Consider the following 16,718-nt stretch of genomic DNA (forward strand, 5'->3'; position numbering starts at 1 on the left):
ATTCTATTTTTAAACCCATTCAGCACCTTTATTGAACCACTAGACTAGTTTCTGTAAGGAAGGACGAAGAGAGGCAACGAGGTTGGCATATGCAGCAGTCAAATCTGGTTGCAAGCAGACCATCTCCTAATGCAACAGATATAGTTATATGAACAACATTCAACAGAAGTACAAAAAAGGTTAGTCACTAGATCAATGTTTATAATATGTTCAAGTTTCAGAGCATATAATTTTCTTACCTTAATCCAAAACTCCTCATAGAGGGCACATGATATGACACATCTTTCAAAGAGAACCACAACTCGTTCATGAGTCCCGTTTTCTATTTCAAATTCTAAGTATTCTTTCCAGTTTTTTAGTTGTGCCTTCTCCAATGGTTTCACATGAAAATAAGGTCTTTTAATCTGTAACAAAAGTATAACAGGAAAAAAAAGTAGGACATTGCAACAAAAGTAAACCAATACCAACACCAGAAAACACTAGACTATAGGAACAATACAAACTATCTAAACTATGTACATAATTAATGATGGTGAACCAAGAAAATTTTCATCACCATATTTCATGATAAAAAAATACAACTAAAACCCCTTAAATTTCTTAGGCTTTAAAAACTGAAGAAACAGAATGTATTCTCTATTTAGTCATTTTAATGGCACTACATAATTTTTTTTATTTTCAGCAAATTTATTTCTTTATTGAGTAATTTAAAATTGAACAATTATGCTACATAACAGAAAGCAGATAACTGGGGCTAGGAGTGGGATACAGGTTACTGAATGAAATGGGGCAAGGGAACTTTCTGGGATGACAGACTAGTTCTATGTCCTAATTGCTGTAGTGTGCCATACCATAATGTACATATACATGCCAAAACTGAATTTACTAGCCAGTCACAAAAAACCAAATACTGTATGATTCCACTCTCATATGAAAGGCCAGAATAGGGAAATCTATAGAAACATCAAGGAGATTAGTGGTACCTTAGGACTAGAGCAGGCAGGTGAGGTAGTAGAGGGGTGACAGCTAAAAAGCAAGGTTTGTTTTGTTTTTTTAATGTGCATGTGCACACGAGCAGGAGAGGGGCAGAGAGAAGAAGACAGAATCCCAAGCAGACTCCATGCTGTTAGCACAGAGCCCGATGTGATGCTCTCTCTCACAAACCAGGGGATCATGACCTGAGCCAAAATCAAGAGTTGGATGCTGGGGCACCTGGATGGCTCAGTTGGTTGAGCGACCAACTTCGGCTCAGGTCATGATCTCACAGTTTGTGAGTTCGAGCCCCACGTCGGGCTCTGTGCTGACAGCTCAGAGCCTGGAGCCTGCTTCGGATTGTCTTCCCCTCTCTCTGCCCTCCCCTGCTCAAGCTCTGTGTGTGTCTCTGTCTCCCTCAATAATAAATAAACGTCTTAAAAAAAAAAAAAAAAAAAGTCGGATGCTTAAGCAACTCAGTGACCCAGGCGCCCCAAGGGTAAGGAATTTGTGAGGTGATGAAAATGTTCCAAAATGCACTATGGTGATTGCTGCATGTATCTGTGAATACACTAAGAACTACTGAATTATACACTTTAAATGGGTAAACTATATGGTAAGTGAATTATATCTCGATAAAGCTATTTCAAAAACAAAAATAATTAGAATCTGTGGGGGAAAACCTTCATTTTACTACACATCTAAAATGGGTGTATTTTGTAATACGTAAAGTATGAACTCAAACTTGATTCTAAAAACAGAACTATAATAAAATGGTTCAGAGTAAACATATCTTGCAAATCAAATAAATCTGAATTCATTCTATAAGATTCTAAAATTAATAACAGAAAACTGATAATGGTAGAGATAAGTGGGACAAATGTCTTATTACTTAAATAAACAAAATAGTAAAGACATTAGTCAAAACGGAAAAATACATTATTCCTATTTTTATATTTTGAAGCCTATTACAAAACAAAAACACTTACACCTTCTTCAAATGTCCACCTTTTACTAACTTCATGCTCATTATAATTAAACATTTCTTGATGAATTTCAATGATTCTATGTCTCATATTTTCTATTTCTGTAATTAGCTTGGGAAGAAAAAGAAAAAATTTAAATCACACAAGTTAGATAATGAAATTTTTTAATATTACTGCTTACATTTAAGTATTATTCACACCTACTTTAATCTTATAATTGTGATAAGTTTTAAGCTGTTATCAATTATGTGTAAAGTACAATTAACAATACTAAAAGTTAGTTAAAAATCTCCTTAAAAAAAACCCACTTTCTCATGTGTATGTATTTAAAAGAGGCTAGTAGATCACAACACAGGCAAAATGCCCCTTCTAAGCTATTTCCAGGTGTCTCATAGTAAAATAGATTCTCTACGTTAAATCTGTATTTAAACTACACCACAGCTAAAGAATTCCCACTTGCCTCAATCAGAAATTAATTTTATATGAGCTACAAGTGACACAACACATGAAGTAAAGGGATATAAAGTCTAGTTTCTCATGCATTAAAGGATTTTTTTCCCTAAGTTTAGTTACCTTTGCTGGATCTGTTATGTCTTCAATTCCCGATGGTAGATCATCACCAGGAGGACCATCATCACCACTATGTCCATTTACAGAAGCTAATTCCCTTCGCAGCTGAATAAACTGTTCACCAGTTAACAGATCTCTAGGCAAGTTATTCTGTACATGTTCTTTAAATCTAAAAGAAGCCAATGAAAATAAATGCTCTATATACGAAGCGTAATTTTAGATCCCATTTTCAATTACTACTACACATTACTCTTCCAAAAAAATTGATTTAAAACCAAACCCTTTCCTTGTCTATAGTGAAAGCTACCACTTGATTAAATGGTCTACAGACAACTTAATTTTCTTCATGCCTTGGCAATGGAATGGACATAGCATGGAGAGGCATAAATCCAAATCCTAGTTCTGTCCATTATTAGTTATTTGACTTATGGGAAGTTTTCCCTTCTTTATGTCTTGGCTTTCTCATCTGTAAAATGGCACAATGCTATTTTGCAAAGTTTTCTTTCTTTCTTTCTGCAAAATTACTTTAAAATAATAGTAATCCCTATTTAAATTATAAATGATCATTTATAAATGATCAACAAACATTTGTAGCTCCTTCCCACTTCTCAATTACTCCTGAATCTGTCTGTGCCAAAAACTTCAATGAAATTGCCCTAATTAAAGCCACCAAGTGCCTTTTACATGCAAAATTAAATGGACACTTGTTTCACAGTACAGCCTCTATCCTAAACGTTATCACTATCACTTAAGTCTTCACTACTTAAGCCCTTTAACCACACTTTCCTTTTAGAACCTTCTTTGCCCTTGGCTCAGAGTTACTGCGTTCTTGGTTTTCTTCCAAGTCTCTGACTGATCCTTGATCTCCTCTGAGGGTTGTCCCTTCCTATCAGTCCCTAAATGTTAGGATTGCCAAGGACTCCATCTGACATTTTGTTCTCATCTATTTTCATTTAATTCATGCCCAATCTTATTAATAACAGAAATAATAAGCATCCTATGGTGACTCTAAAACCTATAACTCAAGCCCATACTTTTCTATCCAATTGCCGAAACTCTGCACAAAGAAATAGGTTAATTTTAAGCAAAAAGTGTTTTGGAAAAAAAGTCATTTCATTTTATCCATGCACACTAGTTTATATATATGCAAATTTTAATAAAAAAACACCAAGCTAAAGACCTAAAATAGCTACACTATCTAAATTTGGAAATTTTACGCAACATCTTGAACTAATTGTGTCATTTCATCCACAATCAACACCCTCAGCATTTCTAATTTTGATTAATGGTACTGCCAACCACTCAGTTTCTACATCTCTTCTATTTTGCTTTTATCATTTACATTCCACTGGGTACCAGGTCCTATTGATTTCACCTTCTAAATATAAACTGATCTTCCAGCCTCTAGTCTCACTATTCCCATCTCAACCCCAATATTGCTATAAAAATATTAAAAAGTAAACATGAAAAACAAAATAGTAAACATGATCATATCCTCCCCGCCCCCCAGCCCATGTCAAAATAACTTCAGTACATTTACCCTGCATTCAGGCTAAAATCCAATCTCCTTAGATAAAGTCTTTATGCTGATCCAAACCAACCTCTCCAATCAAATTATTACACATAGTTGTATATTTATCTTATGTTCCAATCTTATGGATATTTTCCCAAGTTTCTTAAAACTGATTTAGGCTACTGACACCTGAATTTTTATGGATTTTAAGGCTGTCACTCATGTATGTAAATAACATTGGAAACTAATCTAAATTTTGCATAGTCAATGGATACAGAGGCTTAACTTGGATCCGTTTCACCACTGGGAGACAAAAAATACAGACTTCCTTATTAAAAAAATTTTTTTAATGAAGAACTCAAAAGTATAGTAAGAAAATGAACAGATTTAATATTCATATAAATATTAAAATTGTTAGGATACAAATAAAAAACTTTTAACTACTTACAGAGCACAAACTTAAAATAACTGCTATGTTATATAGGAAATTCTTTCAAATGGTGATAAAATAGGAATACTAAGCAGTAATTTTTCATCAGCCTTTTTTCTACTGAAAACTAATTTATTCAATAAAGAATGGCTGAGTATCTAATATACTGAGCCCTATTCCTAGGCATTAAGGATAAAAAGTATTAGTAAGTCTCAGAAACTGACCAATGTGCAAGAACTATATACAAGAGACATAAATTTAAAGTGGTGTTATTAGCGTTAAGACAAATGTAAATAAATAGGCAGAGTGCTGGCACAAATGACAGAAATACTTTCTATTTTGCTAAACTAGAGAAAGTTTCATATAGAAAACATTAAGCTATCTGGTTTTGAGTAATATGAGCAACCAGACAAATGGGGAAGCAGAAAAGGTATCATAGAAGTAAAAAATACTGCCCTTTGGGAAATTATCAGTATTTAGATATTATTTCTGGAGCTTAGGAACTACGAGGGCATGGGTCTGAGAAGTTAGATCACATCAACAAAGTCCACATGCTAACAATATTTTAAATTAGATACTTTCTTAGAGATGTCATCAGTGTATATCCAGTATACACACCTACACAACAGAAAAACTATTACAGCACTTAGAACACTTTTTAAAAAAAATATGCGCTTCCTCTTCTACATTTTCAACAAGCTTGACGGCCAACACCATTCACACATAACTTGTTTGAGCCTTTATTTCTACAACTTAAATGGTATATAATCTTTTACATAGCTAGTGCTAAATAAACAACTAGTAGGAGGAGTGTATTAGGCAAAAGAAAACATTCCCCTAGTTCACAAAGCAGTTAGTCATGTCATAAGATTTACTTACACAAACACTACTTGTGAGTTTGCTATATACACTGATAAGGAAAATGTCAAAATATTAAAAGAACAAGAGCAGATTAAAGAGCAATATTTGTAATGCAATCCACTAATGTCTATTATAAGCATCTATACATTTTTAAAAATCTAGTGGGATATTCATTTAATAACAAAAAAAAAGATGTGGAGGAAACTATACCAAGAACTTTGGAGCCACACTGTCTAGGTTCCAAACAGCTTCCAACTAACTAACTCTGTGACATCATGCAAGTATTTTAATCTTTCTGTGCATGGCAAATGGTATATAACAAGTGTTTCCTAATTTATCTTTCTTACCAACAATAAAGTTCTTATTGTCACAGACTTTGTATCTATACTATAGATCCTAGAAAAATTGGCATGTGAAAAGGCACCCTCTTGTTCTCATAAGGATTTTTAAAAACTTTGTGTTCACTCATTCTTTCAAACATTCACCAAGCATTTGCATATGGGAAGTCTTGTGTTAATAATGTCTTTTAGCAAGTTTCTGCCTAGAAACCTGTGCATCTCCTATACTCCATAAAAAAACAAAGACAGCATATTCAGATCTACATCATTCCTATTCCTAAACTGGATCAGCATAACTTCTGTCTTTAGCAAACTGATCCATGGTACTTTTCAGATGCTTAAGTCTTCTACTTTTTCAGTAAAGAAAAATTTAGAAAATCCTTCAAAAAGTACCTAACTTACAGGCTTTAACACAATACTACTTATAAAAATTGTAACAAACTATAGAAAATATGGTAGCTAAAAAAGCAAGTATTTATCAACATAGTAAATACTTACAACACATACTTTCTTGTTCAGAAAGACTTTGAGTCCATATCAGTGGGACACTTTGAGTACATCAGAAAACAGAATGTGGAAATCGTATCACACAGAATTAGTTGTTTTAATAGTACTCATAAAAATGAAATGATACCGGTCAGGACAAATTCATAGTGGAAAATTTAAATGAAATTATTTTTTATTTTGATTTTGATTTTGATATAAACAGATCTAGATTTACTACATAAATAATAGATCTTTCACAGTTTTGAACATAAGGTATTATATGAATCACAAAAATGTACCTTTAGTACATCATTGTTTTTTTTTAACTTTTTTTCCTTAAGTAATCTCTACACCCAAAGTGGGGCTCAAACTTAAAACCCTGAGATCGAGTCATATGCTCCACTGACTAAGCCAACCAAGGCATCCTAAGTAAATCATTAAGTTCTAAATAAGCATCTTTATGTGCCATGTACACTGTTAATTTAGTACCACAAAAAATAATTAAAATTTGATTCTATTTTCTCATTCTTCACCACTCTGAAATATCTTAGGAGTCCCATTATTCTTCATCTATAAAAGGGGTATAGAGAAACTTCTGTTTAAAAATGGTTAAAATTCCTAAACATTTCATAAGGTATGTGGAAAAATATCAAAATTCAAAAGTGTGTAAATTGTGATTATCAAGCAAGAAACTTTATTCCTGTTTGTATCTGAAAGAATCTTACATGACATTTCAAGAGAATTACAATCCTCAATATTAAGAATTATCTGATTAATCATAATATATCTTAATGATCGGACTTTTCCACCCACCTCTGAAAATGATGACTGTACAGCTGTGTTGGAATACCAAGAATGCGATCATATATAGCTGTAACTTCTCTCAGGTTTCCCTGTTCATTTTCCCAGTTTATATACATTTCCCATAGTCTGTCAGATCGGAAATCTGTTCCTGCAGCTAAAACAGCATGCTCGAAAGTTCTGAAAAATTAAATTACTTCTAAGTTATCTTTCCAAGATAAAATCACTTTTAAAATATTATTTCTACACCCTGCAATATATACAGATATCAAATCCTTAAGTTGTACGCCTAAAACTATTATGTCAATTATACCTCAATTTCAAAAAATTTTTAAAAATTAAAACATTATTTCTAAATTTCAGAAGATTATGCTAAATTCAAAATTATATTCAACTGCTTCTCATATAAGCAGGGAGCAAAAAGCAGAAGGAATAACGCAAGTATACAATAACTAATTATTAAAAAAGAGTAAGGAAACAAAAAGGGAATATATATATGTTTATAGAATTTTATCTTATACAGAATTATAATGCAAACATACACACTGCAAACATATAGAGTGTCAATGCAGACACTTAAATATTTGTTAAACTTGAAATGTTGAATAGATACATTCTGCAGAAGACAGAAACTAATTTTATCTCAATTTAAGGAATAATTTTCTGGAAAAATAACTCCAAGAAGGGACCCAGCTGCCTTGTAATGGAATGAGAAGTAGACATATATTTTAAAACTTTCAAAAGTCTCTCCTGCTACGTCTCCAGCTAACTAAAAAATAACTAAAAAACAAACAAAAAAAACCACATGTATTTTTAAACTACCTAACTCATTTCAAAGAGATTTGTGTAAGCAATTTTAATCACTGGATTTGACATCCCGATGGGATAAAACTTTTAGATACACATTTTCAAAATAAGTATCTTATAATCAACAGGGGTTTTTAACAGTATAAAAGTACCCTGCCTAGATTAACCTACAACTTTAATACAATCCCAATCAAAGCTCTAAAAAATTTTGAGTGGGTCAGGTAAAACAAATTCTAACAGTGAGCTAACATACAAAAAGGGCAATGCAGTGGCATTTTCCTGAAAGACATCAAAAGAAATTAGGAAGCTATAGTAATTAAAAGTATGGCACTAGCCAGGTAACATAAAAATGGATCACAAAATAGTTTCAAGAAAACAAAATAGATCAATGTACATGTGAAAGATTAGTATATGATAAAGAAGTTATTTTAAACCAACATAGAAAAGCCTGACAAAATAAAAGGTTAATTTGTGTCTTAAAAAAGATACAAATTTAAATGCTAGATGAATAAATGGTAACAAAAAACTATTAAGAAATTAGAAGAAAACACCAGATTTATATATTCTTGACAAGATAGGCACAAAACTCAGACACCAACAAAAGATTAAAGACTGAGCCACATTAAGAAAAAAATGATAAAAAGACATGATAAAGAAACATCCTAAACAAACTTTAAAGAATGTGTTATGTGCTAAAACTGGAGGGAATATGTTAATATAGGTAATAAAGGACTGAGTGTGTATGTGTGTGCATGCACATGTGTATGTTTATATCTAACCTTTTTAAGACAGTAAAACACATGTTACTGCCCCTGCAGAATCCCAAAATGATTCAGGAAATTAACACACTAGACACTAAGAAAAGTTGGGGAGTTGGGAGAGGAAGTATGATAAGAAGGTAATGAACTAAAGACAGGATGTTACAAGAAGATTTGTTTAATGAATGGTAAGAAACCTTAAACCCTCTTCTTTTCTGCCCAGCTATGGGATTTCAGGAGCTAGGTATACATTCTCCAGGCAGATCAGATGATCCTTAAATGAGAAACCACCTGACACAGGAGTAAGATATAAGAATACCAACACTGGGATTCCCCCAACAAAAACCTGAGTGGCCACTTGACCATGCTACTGTGAAGCTTGCCAGGCCAACTAATAGCCCACAAACAAGACCCACAGAGCTTACATTCCATTTATTAAAATCACATCTTTAACATGAACAGAAATCCAGATATCACACAAGTCAGAGACAAAAACAAGTAAACAGAAACACTTTAGAGGAAACAGTGCTGGGAGTAGAGGAAAACATCAACATTTCTTAATACCTTTTAAAAAATAATAAAAATACATTAACCCACATAACAAGAATAGGAGACTGTAAGAACAGGAACAATGAGGGACACGTGGGTGGCTCAGTCAGTTAAGCAACCGACTCTTGATTTTGGTTCAGGTCATGATCTCATGCCTCATGGGATTGAGCCCCACACTGTCAGCATGGGGCCTGCTTGAGATTCTCTCTCCTTCTCTCTCTGTACCTCCTCTGCTCGCATACACATGCTGTCTCACAAAAATAAACTTAAAAAAAAAAAACGGAACAATGAACAAGAAAGATTCTTGGACATTAAAAAACTGATGGCAGATATTAAAAATCCAATACAGGGGTGCCTGGGTGGCGCAGTCGGTTAAGCGTCCGACTTCAGCCAGGTCACTATCTCGCGGTCCGTGAGTTCGAGCCCCGCGTCGGGCTCTGGGCTGATGGCTCAGAGCCTGGAGCCTGTTTCCGATTCTGTGTCTCCCTCTCTCTCTGCCCCTCCCCTGTTCATGCTCTGTCTCTCTCTGTCCCAAAAATAAATAAACGTTGAAAAAAAAAATTTTTTTAAATCCAATACAAGGGTCACAGAAATACCTCAAAAAGTCAAACAAAATCTGACATGAAAAAAGTAAAAGATAAGAAAATTAAATGACTAAAACAAGATCCAATGTCCAACAACTAAAACAGAGAAAAACATAGAAAGGAAATTAGCAACACAAAAATAAATACAGTACTAATTATTTTGTTTTATTTTAATTTTATTAAGTACACTCTACACCCAACATGTAGCTTAAACTCACAACCCCAAGATCAAGAGTTGCATGTTCTATGGACTAAGCCAGCCAGGTACCCTAATAATAACACTTCTCAGAACAGAAAGACATGAGCACCCTAGATTGAAAAGACCCACTAAGTAAAACACAATGAATTAGAAAAAGAAAACCCACGCCAAAGCATATCATTAGAAAACTGTATTTTGGGGGCACCTGGGTGGCTCAGTTGGTTAAGCATCTGACTCGACTTCGGCTCAGGTTATGACCTCACAGCTCATGAGATCAAGCCCATGTCTGTGCTAGTAGCACAGAGCCTACTTGGGATTCTCTCTCTTCCTCTCTCTCTGCCCCTCCCCTGCTCACACTCTCTCAAAATAAGTAAATAAACAAAGATCTACTCTTTAAACAAAAAAACAAACAAAACTGCATTTTTATCAAAGATAAATCATTTTATAAGCTTCCATGAGGAAAAACAAGTCATATAAAGGGAATCCAGAAGAGCATTATCATACTTCTGAATAACAACACCAGAAGCAATATGAGAATGGAGAGATGCCTTCAAAGCCCTAAGGAAAAATTACTTCCAACTCGAAGTTCTATACCCCATTGGACCATCAACTAAGTGTTTCAGGCATACAAAATCTTAATTTTTTTGATCCCAAGCATCCTTTATCAAGAAGTTACACTCCTCTAAAGGCACACATCAATCAGGAAAAAGTAGCATCTAATAAACTCTCAAAAATAGAGCCTGAAACCAAGGAAAGAAGTAAAGACATATGCTAGAATTAGGAGAAGAAGGAAATTCCAAAATAACTGCTGTACGATAGATAGAAACAGAGACCAATCCAGACTACAGAAAAGAAGGTTCCAAGAGGAATACTCCGTCAAGAGGAAGGGTAAAAAATGGAATTTCTATATTTCTGAGTATAACTTTAACAGTTTTCAGATTAAGTAGAATAACACTAGATATATACACTTTTTTAGTTTCAAAAAATGACTTAACAAAGCATTCGTACATCGTGGAAAGTCTGTATTAGTACTGACTACTGAAATTAGCTGTTGGGAGGGAGTGGGAAATTTTAAATGTTCAAAGAAAAACTAAGCAAATGGGAAAAAAGAGGGAGATATAAGAAAGGGTAATTAACTCCAAGAAAAATAGAAGGCTTTGAAACCTATCCATTGTGGAAAATAAGTAAAGGGAAAACAGAGTATACATTAGCTAAAGTTCTCCTCTACCATCACAGAATCTTAAGAACTGAAGAGACACAAAAGAGCAGTAAAGAATTGCTATTATAAACATGTGGGAAAATGTCAGAAAAAACAGCTAAAATAGTTCAACAGGGGTTTAACACTTAAGCAGTTTAACACTGACTTTTTAAACTATATGCACATACTTTGATAAAAAAAGAAAACACATTTTAAAATGCTTATAATCAGTAAGAAAAAGACAATCCAAAAGTAAAATGAGCAAATGATATGAACAGGCAATGAGTAAATGGCTTATATGAGTATATGAAAAAAACAACAAACTAGGATGAACAATCTAGAGATACACAAACTAAAATAACGAGCTACCACTGGAAGTGGCATGGACGGCTTTGGGAAATAAGACTACTCATGTATACTGTGGGAATTTAAAAATGATACCACTTTTGAAATAACACTTGATAAAACTTAGCCCTGGATTCTCTGACAGAAATTCCATTTCTAGCATGCTCTACATAAATAATGACTTTGTACAGACATGTTTACTACAGCACTGATTATTTCCTATGAATAAGGATTTGGTCAAATAAAAGACAGTACCTTTGACACTACAAAATACTTATGCAATGGTTAAAAAAATACAGTAGGGAGAGATTCCAAAGCATTCTGTTATATTTTTTAAAAAATCATATATGTACAAAATGCACACATGTATGTACATCTATGTATGTATTAAAGAACACACAATTTATAAACCACAAAAGAAATGGGACTGGGGACATAAGGAACAGAGGTGTCAAATGAAGGAGGATATTTTTATTTGCAATTTTTATATTCATGCATAAGTTTATTACATGTATCATTTTTTTAAATAGTGAAAAAGAAATACATGTTAAACATTCAGTTTACCATTCATAAGTAGTTCTATTATCAACATCAGAATACTTATTCCTACTTTGAATACATTTGAATATCAATGTTTCCCATACCCTCTTATTGTGCTGTTTGTCTCAGGATCACCAGGGTCCAATGTTTCTTTTAAGAAGTTTATATAATGTATCCATAGGTCAACACTAAGAGGTATTGCCTGAAGCCCCCGCCGATACACCTAAGAAGAAAACAACAAACTGTACTTCAAATATTTAATTATTTCTTAACAGAGAGGCAACACTGTGTTATCCGGTGAACCTTAGAAATACTAATTACTGGAATTTTGTTTAAATAATCTACCATTACCATTTGGGTGGAGGTTGGATAGAACATGGCAATGTTCTGATCCCCACGTGCAGAGTCTTGATCTTCAAAGCGCAGCAGTCCCTGCATTCTGACCGGGTTGTGTGGGCAGGCTTTGGGTTACAGACCATAGGGCACAGACCCATTAGAGCATCAATGACAGCGTCTGACCAAAAATGCAATAAGACGTAGCAAATGTGACTAGCAAACCAACTATATTGTTTGGAAAATGAGAAATAAATGTAAGTGAGAGAAAAGCCCTGCCCTACTTGTTAAGCTGCAGTGTAATACAGAGGCTTGCACTGCAAAGCTTGACAAACTGTAGAGGTTTAACGCACCTGCCAACAAAGAGAGAAAATATTAGCTACAAATGCCACAAGAGTGACAAATGCAAATAAAATACCCTATAAAATTGTTTGACCATAAATCGTAGGTACTGCCAGCCAAAAAAAAAAGTCTTTGTTTTGTTATTATTTGGCTTACAGTACCTAATGGAGACAATTTTATTCAGTAATGTACGCACCTCATCTGATTGTTTAATGTTGTCATGCCGCTTTTCAAGGTCTGCATACTTTTTCCAGTAACCATAGCAATACGGATAGTGTATGAAAAATTTGTCAAACGCTTTCCTGGCAGCCATCAAGTGATTCTGATGAAAATAAAACAAGGTGTTTAAAAACCTTGGAGGTTTCTGTCAGAAAATATTTATTATTTCTTCCAAATGTAATATCTCAAAATAAATGACAGGTTTAAAAACCACACACACAACATCTCTTTTTCCTGCATATACAATCTTAATCCTTTGAAACAAAAGCACATAATTCTGTTGAATAGCAAGGTATTCAAAGGTAACCTTTTAATTCAGTGATTCTACACATGCATGCATGCACACACACACCAATTTTTACAAATGTTAGACTTTGACTCTATTAATATTGTCTTTCCATAACATACAAATGCTATGAAAGTTATCCTTTGAAGTCAAAAAATGTACATATCTAATGTTATTCAACTTAATCTGAAAATTATAAAAGATGCAACTTTAATTACAAAACAATAAAGCCTCATCAGGTATTACTTGATTAACCTGTCCCTCTAGTCCCATTTAAATAGTTACTAACCTCCTGTTCTACATACTGAAGCAAATATACCCAGCCTGTAAAATCCTGAGGATTGTTTTCTACAGTTTTCCAGAATTTTTCATATTCAGGAGGGAAATTTGCTTCCGTTTCTGTCACTGGAAGGTCCACAACATTTGTTATTTCATTTTCTTCTGTAGATGTATTCACATTAGGAGATCCATCAGGGGACTGTTCCATTTCCGTAACATTCATAATCTCAGTACTGAAATCAGCAGACTGTTCTACCACTACCTCTGAACTGTTGCCTGTGCTGCCATTAGTAGAATTTCTGTACTCTTCCATGTGAGAATTTTGCATAGTTGCTTATTTTGTCTTCAGTTAATGATCTGTGGAAACACAAAGAGGAACATCTTCCAAATGTTTATTTGTCATCATCTAAATCACCTTTTAAAAGCCACAGTTACTAAAGCAATAGTAATTTAGTTACTAAAGCAATACAGTAATTTCATTCTGATCTCTCCTGTAAGTTATTATTAGCAAGTTTATTAGTTTCTGTATTTAAATTTTTTTAAGTTTATTTATTTATTTTGAGAGAGACAGAGCCAGCACAAGTGGAGGAAGGGCAGAGAGAAAGAGAGAGGAAGAGAGAATCTCAAGCAGGCTCCCAGCTGCCGGCGCAGAGTCCAATGTGGGGCTTGAAACCGTGAGATCATGACCTGAGCTGAAACAAAGAGTCAGACGCTTAAATGAGTGACCCAGGTGCCCTATTAGTTTCCGTACATATAAAAAAATAAAAATTAATGTTTATCTATTTTTGAGAGAGAATGCAAGTAGGTGAGGGGCAGAGAGAGAGGGAAACACAGGATCTGAAGCAGGCTCCAGGCTAGTTTCTATATTATAAATGAATTTCTATAACATCTAAATTTCCCCAAAATTTTGCTATTTATTGCTGGGTGCTTGAGTAAAATGAAGTAAAGGTGGATTTAATTCATTCTTCAATAATGAGTGTTATGCTTGCTCCCTCAAGAAATAATCATATCTAGAATTCAATGTTTCCTAGCTAGCTAAAAATAAAAAACCCAATGTCTAAATTTATCTTGCTATTAATCCTGGAAAACCAAAATATCTTTAATATTTGTTCTGTAGGATAAAAATAAAATTAACAAAACATATTCTGGTCTTGGATATAAATGTTTCAGAGAGAGGTTCATTACTTAGCTGAGGATAAAGTTTTAGAAAGGAGAAAGAAAACACAAATACTTATAAATTTTAAAACTGCTAGCAACTAGGTTTAACTTCTTAAATTTATTTTGAGAGAAAGCATGCACACGAGCATGCACAAGAGCAGGGGAGGAGCACAGTGAGAGGTAGAAAGAGTGAATCTCAAGCAGACTTCATGCTGTCAGAGCAAAGCCCGACACAAGGCTCAATCCGACAAACTATGAGATCATAACTTGAGCTGAAACCAAGAATCAGATGCTTAACCATCTGAGCTACCCAGGTACCCTTAGGTTTGATTTTATTACAGAAGATACAAAATAAGATTTTAAAAAATTAAAGTGATTTTTTAATGAATAAAGTTATTAAAAATACATTTATGAAAGTTTGACAATCTGGATAGCAACTGCATAAAGTCTTTTAAATTAAATCATCTCAGGGGTGCCTGGGTGTCTCAGTTAAGCATCCAACTTTTGATTTCAGCTCAGGTCATGATCTCATGTTTTGTGATATCCAGCCCTGCATGGGTTCCATGCTGAGAAATGGAGCCTGTTTGGGATTCTCTCTCCCCCATCTGTCTGTACCTCCCGTGCTCATGCTCTACCCCCCATAAATAAACATTTTTGAAATATAATAAATTAATCATCTCATTAAGAGCACAAAATAGTAAGAGATTATTATTTTATCCTATAAAAATTGTTTAATGTTTATTTTGAGAGAAAGAGAAGGAAAGAGAGAGCTTACATGCACAAGCGAGTTGGGGAGGGGCGCAGAGAGAATCCCAAAGCAGGCTCCAAACTCTGCGCCGAGCCTGATGCAGGGGCATCTCACGACCTGAGCCACTATCAATAGTCAGACCCATAACCAACTGAGCGACCCAGGCACCCCTATCCTATAAAATATTAACACAATAGATTTTAACAGCTGGCTTCATCCCTTTCACTAACAGTTTAAATAGAAACTGAATCATTGAATCATAAAACGTGTCTTATTTATTAAAGTGAGGGATTATTCTCAAAACTAAACAGACCATAAAACTGATTTACTCTTAAAATGTGCTCAGAATACACAATTACTTAATGTAGTACAATATAATTAAAAAGATGACTAAGACTCTAAGTAATTCAAAAAAAAGAAATGAAAGTGACCAATAAACATGAAAGCATCATATCTTTACTAATAAGGATGTAAATTAAAATGAGATATTAAATTGGCAACAATTGGGGCGCCTGGGTGGCGCAGTCGGTTAAGCGTCCGACTTCAGCCAGGTCACGATCTCGCGGTCTGGGAGTTCGAGCCCCACGTCAGGCTCTGGGCTGATGGCTCAGAGCCTGGAGCCTGTTTCCGATTGTGTCTCCCTCTCTCTCTGCCCCTCCCCCGTTCATGCTCTGTCTCTCTCTGTCCCAAAAATAAATAAACGTTGAAAAAAAAAAAAATTTAAAAAAATAAATAAATAAATAAATAAAAATTGGCAACAATTAGAAAGACATCTCTTGGGTGGACAGTGAAGTAAAATGTACCAAATGGAAATTGTGTGTATTTCATGTTATAGAAATAATCACACAAAAACATTTATTTGTTCAAAAGCATTCATTACAACACTGTATAACAGCAACCAGAGAAGGAAGTACTAACAGAATTGCTTTAGTAAATGGCATATTTATACAAAATAATAATTAAAAAGGAAATACATACATTTGTATTGATACAGAAAGATGTTCACTATGTATATAACTATATACATGAAAACACAGAGACACACAGGTATTTATACCAAATAAAATGAAACACAATAAAAATATTTGATATTAACACCTGTTCTCCCTATATAACTGGGCTGATGATTACTTCTTTTGGCTTATCTGCAATAATTTGGCTCAAGTGAAGGAAAAAAGGAGGCGTTTTGTTTCATTCTAAGAAAAGCCAGCTATGCATACCAATGGCTGCCTGGCTGCCTTTTTTTTTAATGTTTACTTTAAAAAGCTGGGTTTCCCGGGGGTGCCTGGGTAGCTCAGTCGGTCGGTTAAGGTACAACTTCGGCTCAGGTCATGATCTCAGGGTTTGTGGAATTCAAGCCCCACACTGGGCTCTCTGCCGTCAGCGCAGAGCCCACTTAGGATCCTCTATTTCTCT

At 34.2% G+C, this 16,718-nt stretch overlaps 1 protein-coding gene across 5 annotated transcripts in view; it reads right to left on the reverse strand.

Moving 5' to 3' along the window:
• PRPF39 (pre-mRNA processing factor 39) overlaps positions 1 to 16,718 on the reverse strand; it is a 39,082-nt gene that overhangs the window by 6,534 nt on the left and 15,830 nt on the right. The window contains exons 1-8 of one of the 5 annotated variants that reach the window (XM_086709839.1): positions 12,809 to 12,937; positions 12,555 to 12,623; positions 12,289 to 12,451; positions 12,042 to 12,160; positions 6,970 to 7,137; positions 2,532 to 2,697; positions 1,962 to 2,069; positions 240 to 404 (exon numbers count right to left, since the gene is read on the reverse strand). In XM_086709839.1, coding sequence (XP_086565965.1) covers positions 240 to 404; positions 1,962 to 2,069; positions 2,532 to 2,697; positions 6,970 to 7,137; positions 12,042 to 12,160; positions 12,289 to 12,375 — 813 coding nt within the window. In that variant the 5' untranslated portion in view covers positions 12,376 to 12,451; positions 12,555 to 12,623; positions 12,809 to 12,937. Of the gene's footprint in view, positions 1 to 239; positions 405 to 1,961; positions 2,070 to 2,531; positions 2,698 to 6,969; positions 7,138 to 12,041; positions 12,161 to 12,288; positions 12,789 to 12,808; positions 12,938 to 13,406; positions 13,754 to 16,718 lie in introns of those variants that run through there. The other 4 variants (XM_025919079.2, XM_086709837.1, XM_086709841.1 and 1 more) reach the window with 4 other exon arrangements.

This window comes from Puma concolor, chromosome B3 (assembly GCF_028749965.1).
Source record: "Puma concolor isolate L17-30 chromosome B3, mPumCon1.1.hap2, whole genome shotgun sequence".
Taxonomy (NCBI): domain Eukaryota; kingdom Metazoa; phylum Chordata; class Mammalia; order Carnivora; family Felidae; genus Puma; species Puma concolor.